Source organism: Ciona robusta, chromosome 2 (assembly GCF_009617815.1).
Source record: "Ciona robusta chromosome 2, ASM961781v2".
Classification (NCBI taxonomy): domain Eukaryota; kingdom Metazoa; phylum Chordata; class Ascidiacea; order Phlebobranchia; family Cionidae; genus Ciona; species Ciona robusta.
In genome coordinates, this window is record NC_143236.1 from 4,681,322 (window position 1) to 4,702,014 (window position 20,693).

Below are 20,693 nucleotides of genomic sequence, written 5' to 3' on the forward strand. Positions count from 1 at the left end.
TCACCAAATTATACAAACAATTATCCGCAAAAGAGAGTGTGACTTCCCAATCTACAGTACATCCACGAACAACGTTGTTTCGCACAGCTTTCTTTCGTTTGCCATATAGAGTCACATACTGAATGCCGATAGGTGGCGCAAGTGTAACGCAATTTTTCTTGATACCGCTTACTATGTCTCAATGTACTTTTTACTCAGATGGACTTTCTGGAAACCTTTAACAACCGCAACTCCAGGCTCAATCAAAAAATATTGTGGTCTAACAACACCAAGTCCTATTATACCCTTTTTGCATGGTCACTTTTATGCGCGTAAGTACTCGCATATTTACTCGCAAAAGCAAAGTTAACACGCATAACGTCATAAGCGTGTTATCTACTGTAGAAGGTTGGTTGTTACTCGCATTATGCGAGTGATGAAAAGTTTGGGGGAATTACAATTTCACTTTTAAGAGCTTAATCTTTTTCGGGTATTATTTTTACAGTTTTAAGTTGGTAATATCACCATAAAGTATAAAAACATATTTTATAAACTAGGTTTAACAATATTACGCTTAAGTAAGCTAACTCAATGTTGATACGCGCGTAAACAATGACCATGCAAAATAACGCGATTAGCGAGTTATCATATGACGAGTTAATGCGGAACTTTTTACCATGCAAAAAGGGTATTAGTCGCCAAATGCTTGCTTGTCAATGCGATTTTCACTATAGCTGGGTTCAACCTTCAATACAGAATTTTAGGTAAAGAAAAGTCACCACTTTTATCTTATTATGTTTGACAAACAAAAAAACAACTAACGTTGTATAGTAGGGTGGGGCAAGGTAGGACACATTTTCAATTCGATTTTTCGTCCCATTTGGTAGTAAAGTTTATTTTTTTTTAATCTGCTTAAAATTAAGCTGTATTTTACAGCCCCGTTTAAGGATGATATATTATCACTTTTTGCGTGTATATGCACATGTACATAAATTTATGTTTGTGGCAACAGTAAAAAGTACTGAAAATGTTTCCTTTTTTACTCCGTATATTTAATAAGGGGTGATAGGACATATAACTCTTTTTTTCTCGTTCTATTTGGTAGTAAACAAAGCGTATTTACAGATTTATGTAACCGCACAATCGCGACACTAATTGAGGTTTGTTAAATGCTCTACACACTATCAGAAAATATGATTTTTTCCTCTTTTTACCTAATTCGTTTCATTTAGTATTTTGTTCTTTGCTGTCATTAGGTCTTGTGCATTGGTTTTGGAAGTTCCCCAATTAACTTAAATTTTCACGTGGAGATAATCGCTTTCAGGTTTATTATCAATGATATATATCATAAATCAATATAACAATAAAACCAACGACAGTACGTTTAAAACGTTTTTTTTGTGCAATTTCTTTTTCACGTCACGAATACTTCACTACAATGCGTCATATGTCAGGGCATGAGTTGACTCACATGTTTGTTTACTGAAAGTAAGTTTTACGTAGTTAATATTGAGATCGGAATGATTGTGGTTGGCTGTGTATAGGGTAATTCATTGGTTAATGTTAAAAATGTGCAAATGTTTTACGTGAAAAGATAGTTAACCTTGACTTCGCATAACTGCGACTATTGATAGTCTGTTAACAGCCGGAGGGGAACTTGAATTTAAAAGTAATATGAATTGACATTTTAAACCAACGTTTCTGTATACATTAAAATCATTTACTACAAATTAGAGTTAGTTGTTTTTACCAAGTTTTTGTTTTTGCCTTTTCAGGCAAATTTAGCTATATTAACGTACTCAGCTTGTTTGAGAATAGCATCATGAAACTACTACTGTCTGTCCTTATTATTACATTACTGTCAGGTAAGTGTGCATGCAGGTGAACCGATAGGTTATGCATATAATCGTAACAGTTCCTAACCGAAATGTAATATAGTAGGGTGGGGTAAGATGGGACAGCTTTAGCACATAATATCCAAATATCCTGATCGTTTTTTAAACAATTAACAACGGTTTATGGGAGTCGTGAGAATACGGTTTTATAATTCTTTAAATGTTTTGTGTTTATTGCTAAATTAGACGAGAAAATAGAATGAAAAGATGTCCCATCTTCCCCTACCCTACTATACGTCTCATAATTTTTCACTGACATTGGCGTGGTGTACAGTATTTTAAGCATGAATGCATAACCTATATGACAACACGTCATTAAACGTGTCACTGCCCCGCAAGGATAATCAAACTTATCCTTGATTTATTTTATCCCAGATATCCCAAACGTGGTTGCGGACAGTCTATTCAACTTGACTGGTGTTGTTGGATCGACTTCGCCTTACTACACATCACCCGGACATCCAGGCAACAACCCTCACAACCTTAACACTTACTATAGAATCAACGGTCGAAGCAGCTCCAATGTCATCACAGTTAGCTTTCCTTTTTTCCAATTGGAGAAACATAGACTTTGCAAGTAAATACTTGTTTTTCATGCAAATGACGTATTTGGGACAGCTATACATAATATATGTAATGGCACACTAGCGCTTCTTAGTAAGGCGGGGAAGACGGGACACCTTTTCATTTTATTTTCTAATCCCATTTGGTAGTAAACAAAGAGATTCGAAGCATTATAAAACTGTATCCTCGCGAATCCCATAAACTGTTGTTAATTACTTAAAACACGGTCAGGATATTTGGGTATTATGTGCAGAAGATGTCCCATCTTCAACCAGCAACTATTTAACTTTTTTATACATGCAGCTTCGACTCTTTAGCGATATACGAAGGCCCAACTACAACAGCTCGTTTGATTGGAAAATACTGCGGAACAAAATCTTTCTTTACCGTCACTGGTCGTGGGCAATACATGTACATGAACTACCGTACAGACCGAAATATACATTCAATAGGTTTCCGGTTTCGATTTAGCATCGCAGGTGAAAGTTAAAACATGAAATATACAAGAAAATGTGTAACTAGTCACATAGAAAGTAGTTATTTCAAGTTTCTGATCAGTCATATGTGATATCGCACACTTTTACAGCCTCCAATGCGCCATCTTGCGACCAACTTTCGATCGGAGGAGGACCAAACAGTGGGAACATAACGTCACCGAACTACCCTTTAAATTACCCCCACAATACCGACTGCAGATACCGAATAAATGCTGGAAGCGCAACACGTATTATTACTTTGTTATTTACCGCGTTCAATCTAGAAAGTCACATCGATTGCAAGTATGTGATTTTGCAAACATGTTCAACTAAAAAATTTCAAAAAAATGTTTCTAGGTACGATTTTGTAGAAGTTCACACTGGATTTAAAGGGAACTGGTCTCCAACCTCTAAGAAATACTGCGGTTCAGCTGTGCCAGCAAGACAAGTGATAACCGGTCAACAATATGTTTACATTCGGTTCTTTGCTGACCGAAGTGTGGCTAGATCTGGGTTTCAGATGCGTTACATTATTTCAGGTATTTAATATATTGTAGGGTGGGGGAAGATGGGAGACTTTTTATCCTATTTTCCCGTCCCGTTTGGTGGTAAACAAAAAACTTTCAAAGAATTATAAACCGTATCCTCACGACTTCCGTAGACTGTTGTTAATTGTGTAAAACCGGATCAAGATATTTGGACATTATGTACTAAAGGTGTCTCATCTTACCACACAGTACTATACTGAATGGCTCCAAGTATTGCTTACTCTAATTGTATTAACTTTATTCGAAAATCAAAATTCCACTCATAAAACGGTAAAAACAATGTATTATAATTGGTATTGTTCTCGTCAACAGGCCTCTTACTTTCTGGATAGTTTAGGTGTATTCCTAAGTAGGCCATGCTCTCTAGTCCAAGCAAACATATATGTACGACTTTTTTCTACAGGCGGTGGTTCTTGTGATCAGCTTCACCTTGGTGGAGAACCTGGCAGCAATGGTGTGATATTTTCGCCAAATCATCCGAGCGATTATCCCAAAAACATTATGTGTCGGTATAAAGTTAGCAGCTCCTGCCATAATAACACCATTCATTTCACTTTTAATGCATTCAACATAGAGCGTAATGCACAATGCCGGTAGGTAGAATAAGCTGATGATCGGATGTACCGTATTGCAAAACGTTTGTGATAAAGTAGTGTGGGGGAAGATGGAACACCTTTTTATTCTATTTTTCCCTCACATTCGGCAGTAAACAACTTACATTTAAAGTATTATAAAACCATTTCCTCATGACTCACATAGACCGTTGTTAATTTTTCAAACACGATCAGGATACTTGGATATTATATGCTAAAGGTGTCCCATCTTCCCCCGCCCATTGCTAAATATCCTTTTTATACTTTCAAGGTGGGACTACGTTGAGATGTTCAGCAATTGCACTGTTACTCCAGTGTCCCTTGGTAGATATTGTGGCTCAAATGTACCCGGCCCTATTACTCGAAGAACAGCTTGTATGTCAATGAAGTTTAAAACGGATTCAAGCGTAACCATGAGCGGTTTCAACATAACTTACACAATATCTGGTTGGTATTAAAACCTATGTTAAAAAGTATCGAAACTGTTTAAAAGTATTGAAAAATCAACATTAGGATGGTAGGGTGGGGGAAGGATGGCACGCCTTTTCATTCCATTTTCTCGTCTCATTTGGTAATAAACAAAGAACATTCAAAGAATTATCAAACCGTATGGTCACGGCTCTCATAGACCGTTCTTAATTGTTTAAAACACGACCAGGATATTTAAAAATTCTGTTCCAAAGGTGTCCCATCTTTTCTCACCCTAATATATGTTTTATCTATATAGATGTGCTAAGTTTTACCTTTCTTAAAAATCCACTACAGGTTCTTGCTACGGTTCAACTGGTGTCATTTCATCGCCAAGTTATCCAATGAACTACCCTAACTTCGCACAGAACAACTACGTTGTGAAACCACCGAATGCTACACTAATTCGTCTAGGATTCAATGATTTCGAGTAAGGAATACTAACTCTTGAAATCAACGAAATACTGTTAAAGTTATAGGCATCTCCCAACGTTTTTGAAATTGTCTATGTACATATAAGACTTGTATCTACAAGCAGCAGTTACGAGGTGTGAAACAGACCCCCGTGTGTGTTATAACGGCTGTTATTTTCCGGCTACGCGAAAATAAAGCAAGTTACATTCATTTATTTATACTACATGTTTCTTACAGCATGGAGGGCACCGAGTCTAACAACTGCAGATTCGACAGTCTAACCATTAGACAAGGCAATGAAACCGGGCCGACATTGGCGAAATTCTGTGGCTTTCTGGGGAGTTTTACGAGGGAATATGCAGCGACAAAATTGACCTTGATGTTCAAAACTGATCGCTCAGTTACACGGAGGGGATTCCAATGCGTTTATACGAAAGTGTAATATACACATACTTCTGTAACTTTAATAATACTTATTTCAATAGTCCAGTTTCGGCGTCGTGGCAAAGTGTTTAGCGCGCCTGCCTCTAACCCAGAGGTATAATTGGTTCAAGGCTCGTCGCTGCTACCATGCTGGGCGTATGAGTCTTAAGGCAAGACACTTAGCGACAATTGCTCCAACCCAGTGGTCACTAATGGGTTGTCCAAATTATCAGCCATATATAAAAAAAAATGAAAAAAAATACCTACAAAGTAACATACGCGCGGTACCTCGTAAGCTGACACTATAGGTGTATGAACACCTGTGTTATAACGACTGTCGTTTTCAGGCCACAAAAGGGGAAAGTAAGTTGCATTCATTCATTTTGTTATTTAATATTTTCAGTCTAAATCAGCCACTTATGTGTAAATTACAATTATTCATATTTACTTTACAGGGAGTGATTTAAATGACAAAAAGTACGAGTTTTATTGACTTTACCGGTAACATATGAACACAGCAAGTTCGATAAGCAGTTTAAAACATACAGAACATCTCAAATTTCTAGTGGGCAATCATCAACAACGTCCAGTGAGACGTAATAGGAGAAGTGGAACGCAAAACCCACACACAACCGAATTGCATAATTTTGTTTTATGTCTCGCATTTTTTGTTGTTGCAATAAAATATTCATCGTTCTTTCAAGTTAAAGTTGTAAATTTCACAGATTTATGTTTTATCCAAAAAATAATTACCGTATCATATACCCGAGGCACCTTGATTCTAAAAAAGTTGGTAATTGTTATAATCACCTTCAAGAGATTTGGGTGCATTAACTTATAAACTGTGTACACTACCCCACAAAATTGTGTTTATATAGAACTTAATTTAAATAAGGGCAGATGCTTATATGCTTTATTGCACATATACATTTATGTTGCATATTGCAGAGGGTAGTGGAAGATGAGACATATAGTCGGGTGGGGGAAGATGAGACACCTTTTTGTTCTATTTTCTCGTCCCATTTGATAGTAAACAAAAAACATTTAAAGAATTATAAAACCGTATCCCCACGACTCACATAAACCGTTATTAATTGTTTTAAACATGATCAGGATATTTAGACATTATGTGCTAAAGGTGTCCTATCTTTCCCCTCCCTACTATATTTATGTTCTATTTTCTCGTCTCATTCAATAGTAAACAAAGAACATTCAAAGAATTATAAAGCTGTGTCCTTATTTACCACTTCTATATACCGTTGTTAACTGTTTAAAACACGATCAGAATATTTAGATACAGTAGGGTGGGAAAAGATGGGACAGCTTTTACCTAAATTTTCTTGTCCCATTTAGTAATATACAAAGAACAAACAAAGAATTATAGAACTATACCCTCACTACCCCCATAGACCGTTGTTAATAGTTTAAAACACGATCAGGATATTTAGATACCATGCGCTAAAGGTGTCCTATCTTCCCCCACACTACTGTATACATTTTAGTCGTACGCAGTATTTTTAATTATGCAGGTATGCGTAAACAAGCCATATGCTTATTGTAAAGATTTTCAATATTCGAGTAAAATTTAGGCTGGTTACATGTTTATAATTGTGCTGGGTTGAGTGGGCTACATTCAATATTTTTTTGTAAAATTTATACCACTTAACAAATTATACCTCCTAGACCAGCGTTTCTTAAATTTGGGTAAATTTATCCCTTGGTGTAAATTCCGAGAACTTAGAGGGTAAATGAGCTACCAATCAAAATCCGCATCTGTTGACAGGTCAGAAAAGTTGGGCCAATTGTAGTACTTCACCAGACATTGAACAACTCGTTCCCAAAAGCTAGTGCATCCGTCGCATGTCATATAACTAATGTAATTAGCTGTTTTTTAATAAATGAGCGCCATATTACATATTGAGGGTAAATCTGATAGGCATCTTTGTTAAAAGGGGGAAAGCATACAAACAAGTTTAAGAACCACTGTCCTAGACATTTTGTAGTATAATTGAATTACACCTCATAAACACTTTTTAGTAACGCCCACAATGACATATGCAAAAAGTCATCATGATTTGAACGTTGTACATTTATCGCCTTCGGCCTATTAGAAAAAATTAGGCAGATTTTGTCAAATAAATATATACAATGATTTCATCAGCCTGTAAAAAGTAATTGTGATAAAATAAATTTTTTAGCCGTAGGCGGCTTTTGTTTACCGCTTTTACCAGGTAACCGGGTTTCGTTTACCGGGTTATACCCAGCGAATAATGTAAAGCAGGTTCTGAAAATTTTATGTTCGCTTTTATAAAGACTTAAATACCCAATTAGCAACTTCTTTTTACAGCAAAACATATAGGTAGTAACAAAGTTAAAATGGTTTCCATATACTATACAATGCTACGCTACATAAATAGTTTTAATATGGTATTAAAGCAATGTCACGTAGGCCGTATAGGATAATTTTACGGCCAGCGCATACGGAAGTACCCTCAAGGCAAATCCGTCATGGAAACTTAAAAAGACCTATATTTTTAAAAATATCAACTTTCGCATCTATATGGTATTTCCAGTGCGCACCCTATAAAAACTCGCAATTTCAGCAGCATCTCACCATTTCTGGTCTGACACAGCTTCATGTATGTAAACTTATAAGACTATCATTTGTATGAAGTAGACTTTTAGGTTACAACTTTGTAAAATTGACGGTTACTTCTTTATCTAGATATAGTTAAAAATATACTTATCGAATAAAAATCCTGATCGTAAGAATGAATAAAAGTCTATTTTCTGCGCTCATTTTCCTGGTATTGGCAGGTAAGCATATATACAATGTACAGACCAAAAGAATTGAGATTTTGTATAAACAAACAATTTTCCCCAGGTGTCAAAGATGCGAGTGCGTGCAGCATGCTCGGTTTGACTGGTGTTCCAGGCTTTGCCTCGCCTTCCTATAGTTCTCCCGGCCATCCCAGCAACAATCCTCACAACCTCGACTGTTACTACAGAATCAACGCCCAGAGCAGCTCCGACGTCATCGCAGTAACTTTTAGTCAGTTTAACTTGGAAAAACACAGCCGTTGCAAGTAAGTGTAAATTTTGTTTAACTACAGAATAAAATATCATATTTCTTGATTTTTTACCGAAATATTTTAATATCGTGTTAAACTCCTAACGCCTTTTTCATGGCAGCTTTGACTACTTGGCGATTTACGAAGGCCCTTCTACAAGTTCTCGTCTTATTGGAAAATATTGTGGAACAAATTCTTCATTCACCGTCACGGGTCGTGGAAGTCAAATGTACATGCACTATCATACTGATTCAACCGTTCCCTCGTCTGGATTCCGATTTCGTTTTACCATTAGAGGTAAACTTTTGCCTAAATACTGTGATTGAATAAATAATACACTCGTTTTGTTTAAATCATCCAGCTATGCAAAGTGAAATCAAAGTGAAAAATGCAAAAGTTTTATTAAACATTTTTTTTGTAGCTTCTACAACGCCATCTTGCGATCAACTATCAATTGGTGGAGGACCGGGCACTGGTAGCATAAGTTCGCCAAACTATCCTCAGAATTACCCAAGCAATGCTGACTGTAGATACCGAATTAATGCTGGAAGTGCAACTCGTAATATCACGTTGACTTTCACCGCGTTTAATCTGGAAGCAAACAGTGACTGCAGGTAGGTACAAGTTAGTAAATGAATTTGACATCGCACGACAAAACCCTAATTTTATTTACCAGATACGACTACGTCGAAGTTCGCACTGGATTTAAAGGGAACTGGGCACAAACCGCTAGAAAATACTGCGGTTCAACTGTACCAGCAACACAAGTAATAACCGGCCAACAATATGTTTACATTCAGTTCTTTACCGACGGCAGTGTGACCAGGTCTGGATTCAATTTGCAATGGACAGTTTCAGGTACGGAATTTATTTTTATTACTTTGTAAGTTCTAATTCATAGGTTACAATCTCTCGTACATGTACAATGCTAAGTCGGGTAGACGTTTTTTTTGGTAAATTGATGTAATTCTTTCTCAGGGGCTGGGGACTGCGACCAACTTAATCTCGGAGGAGCACCAGGCAGTAACGGCGTGATATTATCACCCAATTATCCAAGAGAATATCCAAAGAATATAGACTGCAAATACAGAGTCCAGAGTTCATGCAGCAGTAACTATATTAATTTCCGCTTCAATGCATTCAACATAGAAGCTCATTCTCAATGCCGGTACGTCAGATTAGGTTACAAATGAAAGTGCAGCAAATATAACTTTCGTAACTTTAAAGGTGGGACTACCTGGAGGTCTTCAATAGTTGTGGTACAACTTCAGGGTCAATCGGTAAATTTTGCGGGACTACCCTTCCAGGACCTCTTACGCGCAGATCTTCGTGCATGTCGATGAGATTCAAAACAGATGGTAGCGTTGCCAGAACGGGTTACAATATGACCTACACTGTCTCAGGTTAGTATTGGAAAAGTAACACACATGGAGTTTTTGTTCTTGCTTTCAATTTGGTTTCATATATTTGCTATTTTAAAACTTACTGACAAAGTTAACACATGTAGTTTTTGTATTTGCTTTCAATTTACTTTTAGATATTCTTTATTTGCCATTGGTGATATTATTATATTATAAAATCTCGTGACTAAATTACCACAGGTTCATGCTATCCGTCATATGGAATTATTCAATCACCTGGTTATCCCATGGACTATCACAACAACGCCCAAAACAACTACGTCATCCAACCACCAAATGCGAATACTATCCGTCTTCGATTCACGACTTTCATGTAAGAAATTTATATTTAGACTTAGTAGAATTCAACGTCACATGTGTACTCTTCATCAGCTGCATTTTCAACTATTTTGCTACCGAGAATATTTATTAGTCGTCCAGTTTAGTTCTCTACTCGGTGAAACATGATGTAAAAAACGAAATTTGTGAAAATATTTGTTATTAATTCCACCAAACAATATTTATCATGTATTATTTTTTTAGCTTGGAGGGATCTGAACCCATCTGCAGATACGACAGCGTAACTATCAAACGGTGGAGTGAATCTGGAACACAGTTAGATAAGTTCTGCGGAACGAAAACTCCCTTCACTAGAACATACTCAGCGTCAAGATTGGTCTTAATGTTCAAAACCGATGGCTCTGTTGTTCGCAAGGGATTTATGTGCACTTACTCAAAAATGTAATTAAAACTAATTTTAGTGAATTATTTGAATTCATCATTTTGTTTCAATTTGTAGGTACTGTTTAATTTTTTGTTAATATTGTAATACAGTAGGGTGGGGGAAGATGGGACATCGTTTAACTCTATTTTCTCGTCCCATTTAGTAGTAAACAAAGATCATTCAAAGAAATATAAACTATATCCTAACGACTCAAATAGGCCGTTGTTAATTGTTTAAAACACGATCAGGTTATTTAAATATAATGTGCTAAAGGTGTCCCGTCTTTCCCCACTTTATTATATTAAAGAGTATTAAAGTGCTGTATCCTATTAACTGTTATTAATTTTACAGAAATTAAGAATTCACTCAACCCAGCGTATGAATACGAACCAGCCTAAATTTAATTGTGAAATTGGAAGACACGACAAGAAACATATGAATTGTTTACACGTGCTAATATAGAAAATTGGTGTGCGACTTCAATGTATATGCAATAAAGCAAATTAACCATTAATTGCAGTTTCGTGTGGTATAGTGTAGTGTATATACAGTTAGTAAAGTGTTAAAATATATAGCACTGTGGGGTAAGATAGAATACTGCACACAAATCCCATATTTCCAAACCATGTTGGTAACAATTAATAACTTTTTTAGAACCGCGAGGTACAGGTATATAATTCTGTAAATATTCGAACAAGCATAGACAGTCATGGATAAATTATGTACAAGAGCATGAAAGTTAGAGTTTAGGATTTAGACTTAGCAGAAATCCTTCGTTTCTACGAAAAGTCCTTTTTGATTTGTTTTTATCACGTCACGGTAGGTTGAAGTAACATAAATTGTATAAGCTGTGGCGCAGAATAACCGGTTCCACAAAACCTCCTGAAGCAACGATTAAGATCGTTTTAATACAATATGTATATTTTATTAACCATGAAGTCACGTTTTTCGTTCAGACCAGCAATACGTGTCCTATAAACTATTTTTTTCGTTTTCTTCCTTTCTCATCAAAGACTTTTTATGCTGTGAGCGAAAACGATTTCTTTCTACCTTGACCTCAACTTTTCGCGGTATAAATTTCCGAGTACTCGGTTAACCAAATCGTACAGACAGCACGCAACGGCCAAACTGGATAGTTTAGTTATGGTTAATAGGTAATATTAGAATTACGACCGGCGCCCATAACGATTTTAGTTTTGGTCTTCGGCACACCTTTTTTGATATGGTAAAAAAAAGTTAAATCTTTTTTTTTTAAAAGTTAAAACCATTATTTATTTTTACGTTAATATTAAATATCTATACACTTAAAATATGCTTTGGTTAATTTTCTTGTATATGTTAAAAGTCCGATCTTGCAGATTTAGCAAAAAGCTTTGCTAAAAAAGTAAGGACTATTTTTTACAAGCATTACCTCCCAATTTTTGGTATATATGGTTATAATACGGGACACCATTAGCACATAATATCCAAATACTCTGATCGTTTTTTAAACAATTAACAACGGTCCGTGGAGGTCGTGAGGATATGGCTTTATAAATCTTTAAATGTTATTACCACAAAATGTGACAGGAAAACAGAATAAAAAGGCGTCCCATCTTCCCCCACCCTACTTTATATTATATATGTTATTATCTTATATTATGTTCAGCCATTTGTAAAAATGTGAATCTTTCCCGAGTTGCGAACCATGCTGGTCACGGCATATGTCTTACAGTGTAAGGACTTAAGAATAAAATAGTCAGATTTTCTGCTTATTCCGGCACATTTTTCACGATGACCTTGCCTCGGGGCTTTTTTTACAAAAAGAGAAACTTACAGTTTAAACGAAAAAATATTAGTCTCGTTTTTCTTGGAGTTTCCAGCACGCATCATCAACAAGGGCACAGGCTATAAAATGTAATTTTTATTAACTTATCCCTCACAGTGTCTGCAATCTTGCAAGCACGAGGTATATAGAAAGAAAATATACGTTTTTTTGCTATATAACATTTTAGTTAACCAGCGCTAGTGTTCAAAACTAACGCGTATCTCTGCAAAAAAACAATGAAGCAATTTATATTCTCTGCATTTATTTTTCTGTTACTAACAGGTAAGCTATATCAACGTGAAAAAATAATGCGATGCAAAGAATATAGCCGTTTCTTTTCTCATGCAGGTATCAAAGATGCGAGTGCTTGCAGTATGCTCGGTTTGACCGGTGGGGCTGGATACTCTTCGCCATTCATCAGCGCATCAACTCATCCCAACAACAACCCTCACAACCTCAACTGTTACTACAGAATCAACGCCCAGAGCAGCTCCAACGTCATCAAAGTAAATTTTAGAAATGTCAACGTGGAAGTTGGAAGCTGTTGCAAGTAAATATATTTTATAAATAAAACGAATAAGCATCGCTATGGTGGCGCGCTTCAACGCCATAGATTCTCTGTAATATCTGTAATATCGACTGCGTAATCAGTTTTTAACTGTTTTCAGCACCGACTACTTCGCTGTTTATGAGGGCTCGTCCGCAACATCTCGTCTTATTGGAAAGTATTGTGGACAACATAGTTCTATCGTTCTGCAAGGACGTGGACAATACATGTATATACACTACCATACTGATGGTTCCGTGTATTCAACTGGATTTGAGTTCCAATTTACTGTTTCAGGTAACAAAATACTAATTACCCAGTGTGATAGGAAATCAAAACATAATTAAATATAAAAAATTATGCTTATTGTGGCAATGGCCATACTTGCAAATATTTAGAACGGTTTTTCAAATAAGTAATATAAGAACTGTCGCTTTTCAAACATAACCGAAAATCTAATTTCCTAGCCTCAGCAACGCCATCGTGCGACCAACTATCAATTGGAGGAGGACCAGGAACTGGTTTCATAACTTCACCAAACTATCCTAGCAATTATCCCCACCAGGCTGATTGTAGATACCGAATTGATGCTGGAAGTGCAACTCGTACCATTACGTTAACTTTCACCGCGTTTAATCTGGAAAGTCACCCTGATTGCAAGTATAGCCATTTTGAAAATTTGGGTGACTGATAAAAAGTTCTTTTTATACACGGCTACCTGAAAATATTTTGTTTCTAGGTTTGACTTTGTCGAAGTTCGAACTCAAATGAACGCACACTGCGCACCAAATGTTAACAAATATTGCGGCTCAACTGTGCCAGCAACACAAACAATAACCGGCCAACAATATGCTTACATTCAATTCTTTACCGACAGCAGTGTGACCAGATCTGGATTCAGAATGGAATGGACAGTTTCAGGTACATTATTTTTATTCATAATGTTTCTTATTACTTGTGAGTGTTCAGTGAGTGAACTTGTATCACTATACGATTTTTTATGTAGGCGACCCATCATGCAGCATACTCGATTTGGCTGGTAGTGTTGGACATGTCTCTCCTTACTACAGCGCATCAACCCATCCCGCCAACAATCCACACAACACCGACTGCTACTATCAAATTAACGGCGAGAGTACCTCCAACGTCATCAAAGTAGAATTTACCAGCTTCAGCCTAGAAGCTAACGCCAATTGCGCGTAAGAGAAGTACACTTTTACATACGATATAAAGGTGGCTGTACACAGTATCCCGGCATGCGAATTCGCTTGCGAAGTCGTATGCAAACTCATTACCGAGTTCCGTATGCGGCAGCGAAATTCGGACAAAACAGACAAAACGGACGAATTCCGGATACTGTGTACAGCCACCTTTAAGATAAAATTGGAGTTTTTATACCCTATGCGTTTTTTCAATGGTATACATAAACTTTTTACACTGTGTCGCTTTTCCTCGCAGCTTCGACTACGTCGCGGTTTACGAAGGTCCGTCTGCTACATCTCGTTTGATTGCAAAATACTGTGGAAACAAAACCCCATTTTCTGTTTCTGGGCGTGGACAATACATGTACATGCACTACCATACTGATGGTTCTGTGCATTCGACTGGATTCCAATTCCGATTCAGTGTCTCAGGTAAATGTTAATCTGGTAAAATCAGGTAAATATTAATAAAATGCAAGAAAGTTAAATGCAAAGTGTGAATGAATGTTCTTAATCCTTGCGTGGCCAGAAACAACGTTCGTTATAACACGGGTGTTCTGTTTCATATACCTCGTACCAGCTTACAAGTTACCATCATGCATGTTATACTTTGTGGGTGATTATTTTTGGTTTGATTTTTTCATTTTTTTATCTCTGGCTGATAATTTGGACAACCAATTAGTTAAAGCAATTGTCGTTAAGTGTCTTGCCCAGGGACACATATACGCTCACATAATAATAGCAGTGCTTGAAGCCATTACCATAGGTTAGACTCGTTAGAGCCAGGCGCGCTAACCAACTGTGCTACCCGCCAGGGTAACTCTATAATAAAAGCTACTTGTTAATTTTCTCATAAATTTTTCATTCATATTTTTATTCATTTATCTATTTACAAATTTCCAGCCTCTGTCACGCCATCTTGCGACCAACTTTCGATAGGAGGAGCACCAGGCTCTGGTGTTATAACTTCACCAAATTACCCGTTGAACTATCCCCACCATTCTGACTGTAGATACCGTATATGCTCTGATTCAAACAGTACTATTACTTTGGAGTTCTCTGCATTCAACCTAGAAAGTCACAACGATTGCAAGTATGAGATTCTTTAAAAACTAAACTTCTTTGCAATAACCTTAATTTTTTTATACAATATATCAGTGGCTAATTTTTTAAACAATATATCAGTGGCTAATTTTTTAAACAATATATCAGTGGCTAATTTTTTAAACAATATATCAGTGGCTCATCTGGTATAAAAACGTAACTTCCCTGATGAAGTCTCGCCGTATGGCAGACGAAACGTTGGAAATACATTACGTTTTTATACCAGATGAGCCACTGATATATTGTTTAAAAAATTAGCCACTGATATATTGTTTATACTATGCCTGGTAGCAGAAGGAACAGAATGTTAATTTTTTAGGTATGATTTTGTTGATGTTCGATCTGGTTCGGACGGAGACTGGACATCGAGCGCTCTAAAAAGCTGTGGCACGGATTTGCCAGCAACACTGACTTTTAGTCAACAATGCGTATACATCCAATTCTTCAGTGACAGTAGTGTTTCAAAAACTGGCTTCAGTCTCCGATGGACGATTGCAGGTAAAATATATCAGTGGTCAGACTCCAAGGACTGCTGTAAAAGTGTTCTTAACAGCTGCCGTTAGAGCAGTAACTTTCCTAAATTCCGCTTGAGTGACTTACAATATTTTTTTAAAGTCATACGCACATAAAAATAACAATGTAAGAACGCAGCAGTAATGGTTAACAAATTCTACTGATAGGTTTGATAATTTTTAATTACATGTTCAATTTCTGCTTGGACTTAACAGTTAGAAAAAGAAAGGATATTTTATAAAAACGTCTAGACTCTAGATTATTGCTCAAAGTCTGAAGAAACAAATATAAAAGCTCCTCAGTCAATAACTCTGAAAATGTTGGTGAATTTTATTTTGTGGTCATAGGGTTTAACTGTATCCCTCTAAATTAGGCTTGGAACCTGGACCTCCAGGCTGCACTCAACTCAATCTTGGAGGAGCACCAGGCAGCGATGGTTTGATAAAATCAGCCAACTTTCCAAGCAACTACCCGATAAACCTTGACTGTCGATACCAAGTTTATAGCGATTGTTCATCAAACAACATTACATTTACCTTTCTTGCTTTCGACGTGGAGAGTCACACTCTATGCAAGTAAGTAAAAGGTTGCGCCTACAAAGCGAAATCGAATTTCACCTTACATTTCTTTCAAGTTACGACTACGTGGAGCTGTTAAACGGATGCAGTTCAACTGCAGCCTCTCAGGGTAAATTTTGCGGGACTACAATACCTGCACCTACCACCAATCTTGCAACTGCGTGTAGGGCGATGAGATTTAAAACAGATGGCAGCGTTCCCAAAACTGGTTTCAACATGAGATACACAGTTACAGGTATGAACTTAAAATCAACAAAGAAATATAGCTACATGCCTACCCTAATTACTGCACCAATTTTTCTTAAAGAACATATACTCCTGCTTTTTAAAATTTTTGCAGTGATTGAAATGTTAAGCATGAACCGAAAAAAGGCCAGGCTTAGGCGATATAGTTTGAACTTGCAAAATATTAAATACCACTGTACTATGCGTTGTCTTTACAACAAATGTTAACTTACTTATACAGTAGGATGGGAGAAGATGGGACACTTTTAAACTCTATTTTCTCGTCCCGTTTAGTAGTAAACAAAAAACATTCAAAGAAATATGAAACTATGTCCTCATGATTCCCATATACCTTTTATGCATGGTAAAATATAAAATAATACCCGAAAAAGATTAGGCTCTCAAAAGTGAAACTGTACTTTCACAATACTTTTCTTTACTCGCATAATGCGAGTAACAACCAACCTTCTACAGCAGATAACACGCTTATGACGTTATGCGTGTTAACTTTGTTTTTGCGAGTAAATATGCGAGTACTTACGCGCATAAAAGTGACCATGCAAAAAGGGTATTAGACTGTTGTTAATTGTTTAAAACACGATCAGGATATCTGGATTTTGTGTGCTAAAGGTGTACCATCTTCCCCCACCCTACTATATATGTAAAAGTTGGTAAGCAGCAGTAATTCCATAATACACAATCAGAAAAGCATACCAGAGCATTAGTTTTCAGAACAATAAAATTTCCCTCTTAAAATTACCCAGGATCTTGCTACCCATCTTCGGGAGTTATAACATCTCCCGGTTTTCCCAACACCCACCACAACAATGCTGAAAACAACTACGTAATCAGCCCACCAGGTGCAACTGCAATTCGTCTTCAGTTTACTACGTTTGAGTAAGTAAACATTTTTGTGATTACTTTAATTACCTCAGTGCTAGTTAAAACAATGCCCGTTTATACAATGAGTTAAATTTTTTATTTATTTATTAAATATTAGAATTTTTATTCATCTAATAAATACACTTTTTATACCTATTGTATTTTTTACAACTGTATAACCTTATAGTATGATGGGGAAAAGTGGGACACATTTTCATTCTTTTCTTTTCTCGTCCCGCTTGGTAGTAAACAAGGAACAATATTAAATTATAAAACCGTATCTTTACGATTCCTGTATAGGCGTTGGTATTTGTCTACAACAGAATCAGGATATTTCGATATAGATGTCCCGTCTTCCCCCATCCGAATTTCTGCATCAAATTTTGTGTTTAACTCAAAATATTTGAACATAATTTTAATCCTTTTTGTGACTCTTAGATTGGAAGGCAGTGCACCTAGCTGCTTATACGACAGTGTAACCATAAGAGACAACTCTAAAACGGGAACAATACTGGATACGTTCTGTGGCAACATGACTACACCTTTCACAAAAACATACGCTGTGTCAAAATTGGTCTTGATGTTTAAATCAGACAGCACAGTCATAAACCCTGGATTCTCCTGCTACTTCTCCAAAGTGTAATATATCATTTTTGCTCCCTTTTTTCCTCTATTTTTTAAATATTAGGGATTTTAATTAAACAAGTTTAAAATGGTTTTTACGATTTTTTTAAAGGAATTAAAATTTATATAAGCAGCTCTATATGTCTAAGAAAAGACTACATTAATAAAAAAATATTCAAATACAATATAGGGTGGGAGAAGATGGGACACCCCCTAACTATATTTTCTCGTCCCATTGAGTAGTAAACAAAGAACATTAAACGAATTATAGAACTTTATCACAACGACTTCCAGAGAGTAAATTAATTAAAACACGATTAGAATATTTGGATAATATGTGCTAAAGGTGTCCCATCTTCCCCCACCCTACCATGTAATTTATTTTACAGAATATAAGAAACACTACAGAGAGCGGATACGAGCACGATACCGACATCGATACGCTTTACATTATTATAATACTGCAGCATACAAAAAATATTATTGAAAAACTTGGTTCGTCAAGAAATGGTTGTAATTGATAAAATAAAACAAAACCTTCACGCTGTAAACTGCAGGGTCGGAGTAATTTAATTTGGTTTAAGAAAGAGTTTAGATGTGTTGGAACATTAGTTAACATAGTGATTCGGGCCATGCACTGCAAATAATTTTATCGTTAGCTTATATTCACAAATTTTAAAAGTTACAATTGATTTTATTTTTGTTTCGGACTTTAAAAATATTAATTTCATTAAGTCAGAAAACGATCCCTGGTCTTTGAAACTAATCTTGGGAACATACTTTATATTTATATTAAAGTGGCAATAATCTGCCTATTATTTTAATTAAAATACCTGAATATGGACGACAAAATAACCTTAACTCATAATATTAAGAGAACAATAAGCCTTTTCTCTCAAGCAACATGTAATTTGCCTGTGCCACGGCCTACTAGAGATAAATCATCAGGCCGTAGCTTTAGTAGGCCGTGCCTGTTCTCAATTGATAACTATCTACTGAATAACGGTGCTTACGTGTTTATGAATGTAAAATATTAAAATCACACTGTGGGGTAAGATGGGATACCGTTATTGCACTAATATGCCATATTTCTTGATCGTGTAAATTTCGTACGAAACTACGGGTAATATAATTCTGTAAATATTCTTTGTTTACTACCTAACGAAAATAAATCTTCCCCTACTATAAAACTGTATGCTATTTTTCCATTATTTGCGATTTGAAAAAACTAAGTTGAATTTTAACGCACAGCATTGTGACATTACAGCTATAGGTATCAGAATAGAAACAGGCACTTGTATATACATATATTGTAGGGTGGGGTTGCGACGGGGGCATGTTAGGGCACTTAGACAAATCTCTTTTTACAGGTCCCTATTTGAAAATATGCAACAATGTTTCAATGGTTGAAAAAAAATCATTATAATAATATGATCATTTAAATGATTACCGAATCATATTAAAACTGCCGGAATTTAGTATTTCGCGAGTTTGAAAATTCATTCTGTATCGTAGAATGATAAACTAAGCTAAAATGCTACATACAAATTAATTTTAAAAGATTAGTTTTTGTGAGCAGCTGAGTTGTAGAGGCTACATGACAAAACTATGAAGCAATGATTGTTGCAAAAATATTAACTTTATTATAAGTTACTGAATTTTTTCCGTTATAATAAATTTAAACGAATTTGTAGCATATATAAAGTGGGGAAAGACGGGACGCAATTCTTTCATATTCAAAATATATGACAGTTGGGGAAGATGGGACACCTACTTGTTTTATTTTCTCGTCCCGTTTTGTAGTAAACAAAAAATCAAAGAATTATAAAACCGTATTCTCACGACTCCCAGACCGTTGTTAACAGTTTAAAACTCGATCAAGATATTTAGATATTTTGTGCTAAAGGTGTCCAATCTTCCCCCAACCCTACTATATCTCAGATTAGTATTATCATCCGTTTATTAATTGCCAAAAATTTTAAAAAATACATTAAAATACACGAGGGTTTAATTAGCGATTGGCACAACAGATTTAATATTACCAATTCGAAATTACGCAGGGTCTTAATATCATAGTTAATTTTGATTAGTTCTAGAGTATACCAGGAAATAATATAAACTGCTTTGTAAATTAAATTTAAATATTAATTTAAAAAAATGTTAAGATTAATAGTTTTACCCATATAGTCCATTGAAATCGCAAGTTAAGCAACTAACTTGTCGATTAATTATGGGTAGATTAATATAACACTTAACAACAGTTTGCCCACCCTGCTATATAGTTAAAATCCCGTTAAAACCCAAGAAATTCGATGAACCAATCTACTTCAAAATCTCCCTCCACGTACTTTCTTTTCTTATTATCGCCCAATGTCTTCTCAGGACGCGATGAGAAAATAAGAAGTGCCCGCGGCGTGGTAGTTAAATTGATGTAAAAATACGCTATGCGGTTTATGTAAGTTTGAATTATACTAGTTTATCAAGCCGTTTTAATGAAACAAAACCCCGTAGACGAGTGGCGGGTAGATTTCTTTGCCGAAAGCAGTATTTGTTTACGACTTCTAGCCTGGCATTTGGTTTTCTTCGGAATTTTTCCTATATATGTGTGTTTATGCAAACGTGCAGAACTACACGTAGTCTATGTCACCTGTGTTAG

The 20,693-nt window shown here is 35.9% G+C and overlaps 3 protein-coding genes across 3 annotated transcripts; all 3 read left to right on the forward strand.

Annotated features, from left to right (window-relative positions):
* The first annotated feature begins 1,686 nt into the window (after nt 1-1,686).
* On the forward strand, nt 1,687-6,063 carry LOC149740394 (tolloid-like protein 2). Its single transcript, XM_089871805.1, has 10 exons — nt 1,687-1,844; nt 2,250-2,451; nt 2,742-2,917; nt 3,025-3,217; nt 3,272-3,453; nt 3,866-4,055; nt 4,327-4,502; nt 4,821-4,953; nt 5,175-5,375; nt 5,816-6,063. The coding sequence occupies exons 1-10, from the start codon at nt 1,802-1,804 to the stop codon at nt 5,820-5,822; spliced, it is 1,503 nt and encodes a 500-aa protein (XP_089727931.1). The 5' UTR covers nt 1,687-1,801; the 3' UTR covers nt 5,823-6,063.
* Nucleotides 6,064-8,020: 1,957 nt separating this feature from the next.
* LOC149740395 (tolloid-like protein 1) lies at nt 8,021-11,069 on the forward strand. The gene is made up of 10 exons (XM_089871804.1): nt 8,021-8,177; nt 8,245-8,446; nt 8,553-8,728; nt 8,853-9,045; nt 9,108-9,289; nt 9,410-9,599; nt 9,659-9,834; nt 10,033-10,165; nt 10,375-10,572; nt 10,907-11,069. Exons 1-10 carry the CDS (start codon nt 8,132-8,134, stop codon nt 10,911-10,913), a joined length of 1,503 nt encoding a protein of 500 aa, XP_089727930.1. The 5' UTR covers nt 8,021-8,131; the 3' UTR covers nt 10,914-11,069.
* A 1,377-nt stretch (nt 11,070-12,446) lies between these two features.
* LOC149740396 (cubilin-like) lies at nt 12,447-18,545 on the forward strand. Its single transcript, XM_089871803.1, has 14 exons — nt 12,447-12,644; nt 12,711-12,912; nt 13,031-13,206; nt 13,377-13,569; nt 13,649-13,830; nt 13,916-14,108; nt 14,368-14,543; nt 15,015-15,204; nt 15,535-15,713; nt 16,102-16,303; nt 16,363-16,541; nt 17,296-17,428; nt 17,852-18,052; nt 18,427-18,545. The coding sequence occupies exons 1-14, from the start codon at nt 12,599-12,601 to the stop codon at nt 18,431-18,433; spliced, it is 2,259 nt and encodes a 752-aa protein (XP_089727929.1). The 5' UTR covers nt 12,447-12,598; the 3' UTR covers nt 18,434-18,545.
* The last annotated feature ends 2,148 nt before the right edge of the window (nt 18,546-20,693 follow it).

Coding starts and splice junctions, on each gene's coding strand:
- LOC149740394 (XM_089871805.1), top strand. CDS start 1,802: ATGAAACTACTACTGTCTGTCCTTATTATTACATTACTGTCAG. Junction 1,845..2,249: donor TATTATTACATTACTGTCAG/GTAAGTGTGCAT, acceptor ATTTTATCCCAG/ATATCCCAAACGTGGTTGCG. Junction 2,918..3,024: donor GTTTCGATTTAGCATCGCAG/GTGAAAGTTAAA, acceptor ACACTTTTACAG/CCTCCAATGCGCCATCTTGC.
- LOC149740395 (XM_089871804.1), top strand. CDS start 8,132: ATGAATAAAAGTCTATTTTCTGCGCTCATTTTCCTGGTATTGGCAG. Junction 8,178..8,244: donor CATTTTCCTGGTATTGGCAG/GTAAGCATATAT, acceptor AATTTTCCCCAG/GTGTCAAAGATGCGAGTGCG. Junction 9,046..9,107: donor GAAGCAAACAGTGACTGCAG/GTAGGTACAAGT, acceptor TTTATTTACCAG/ATACGACTACGTCGAAGTTC.
- LOC149740396 (XM_089871803.1), top strand. CDS start 12,599: ATGAAGCAATTTATATTCTCTGCATTTATTTTTCTGTTACTAACAG. Junction 12,913..13,030: donor GAAGTTGGAAGCTGTTGCAA/GTAAATATATTT, acceptor AACTGTTTTCAG/CACCGACTACTTCGCTGTTT. Junction 15,714..16,101: donor TCTCCGATGGACGATTGCAG/GTAAAATATATC, acceptor CCTCTAAATTAG/GCTTGGAACCTGGACCTCCA.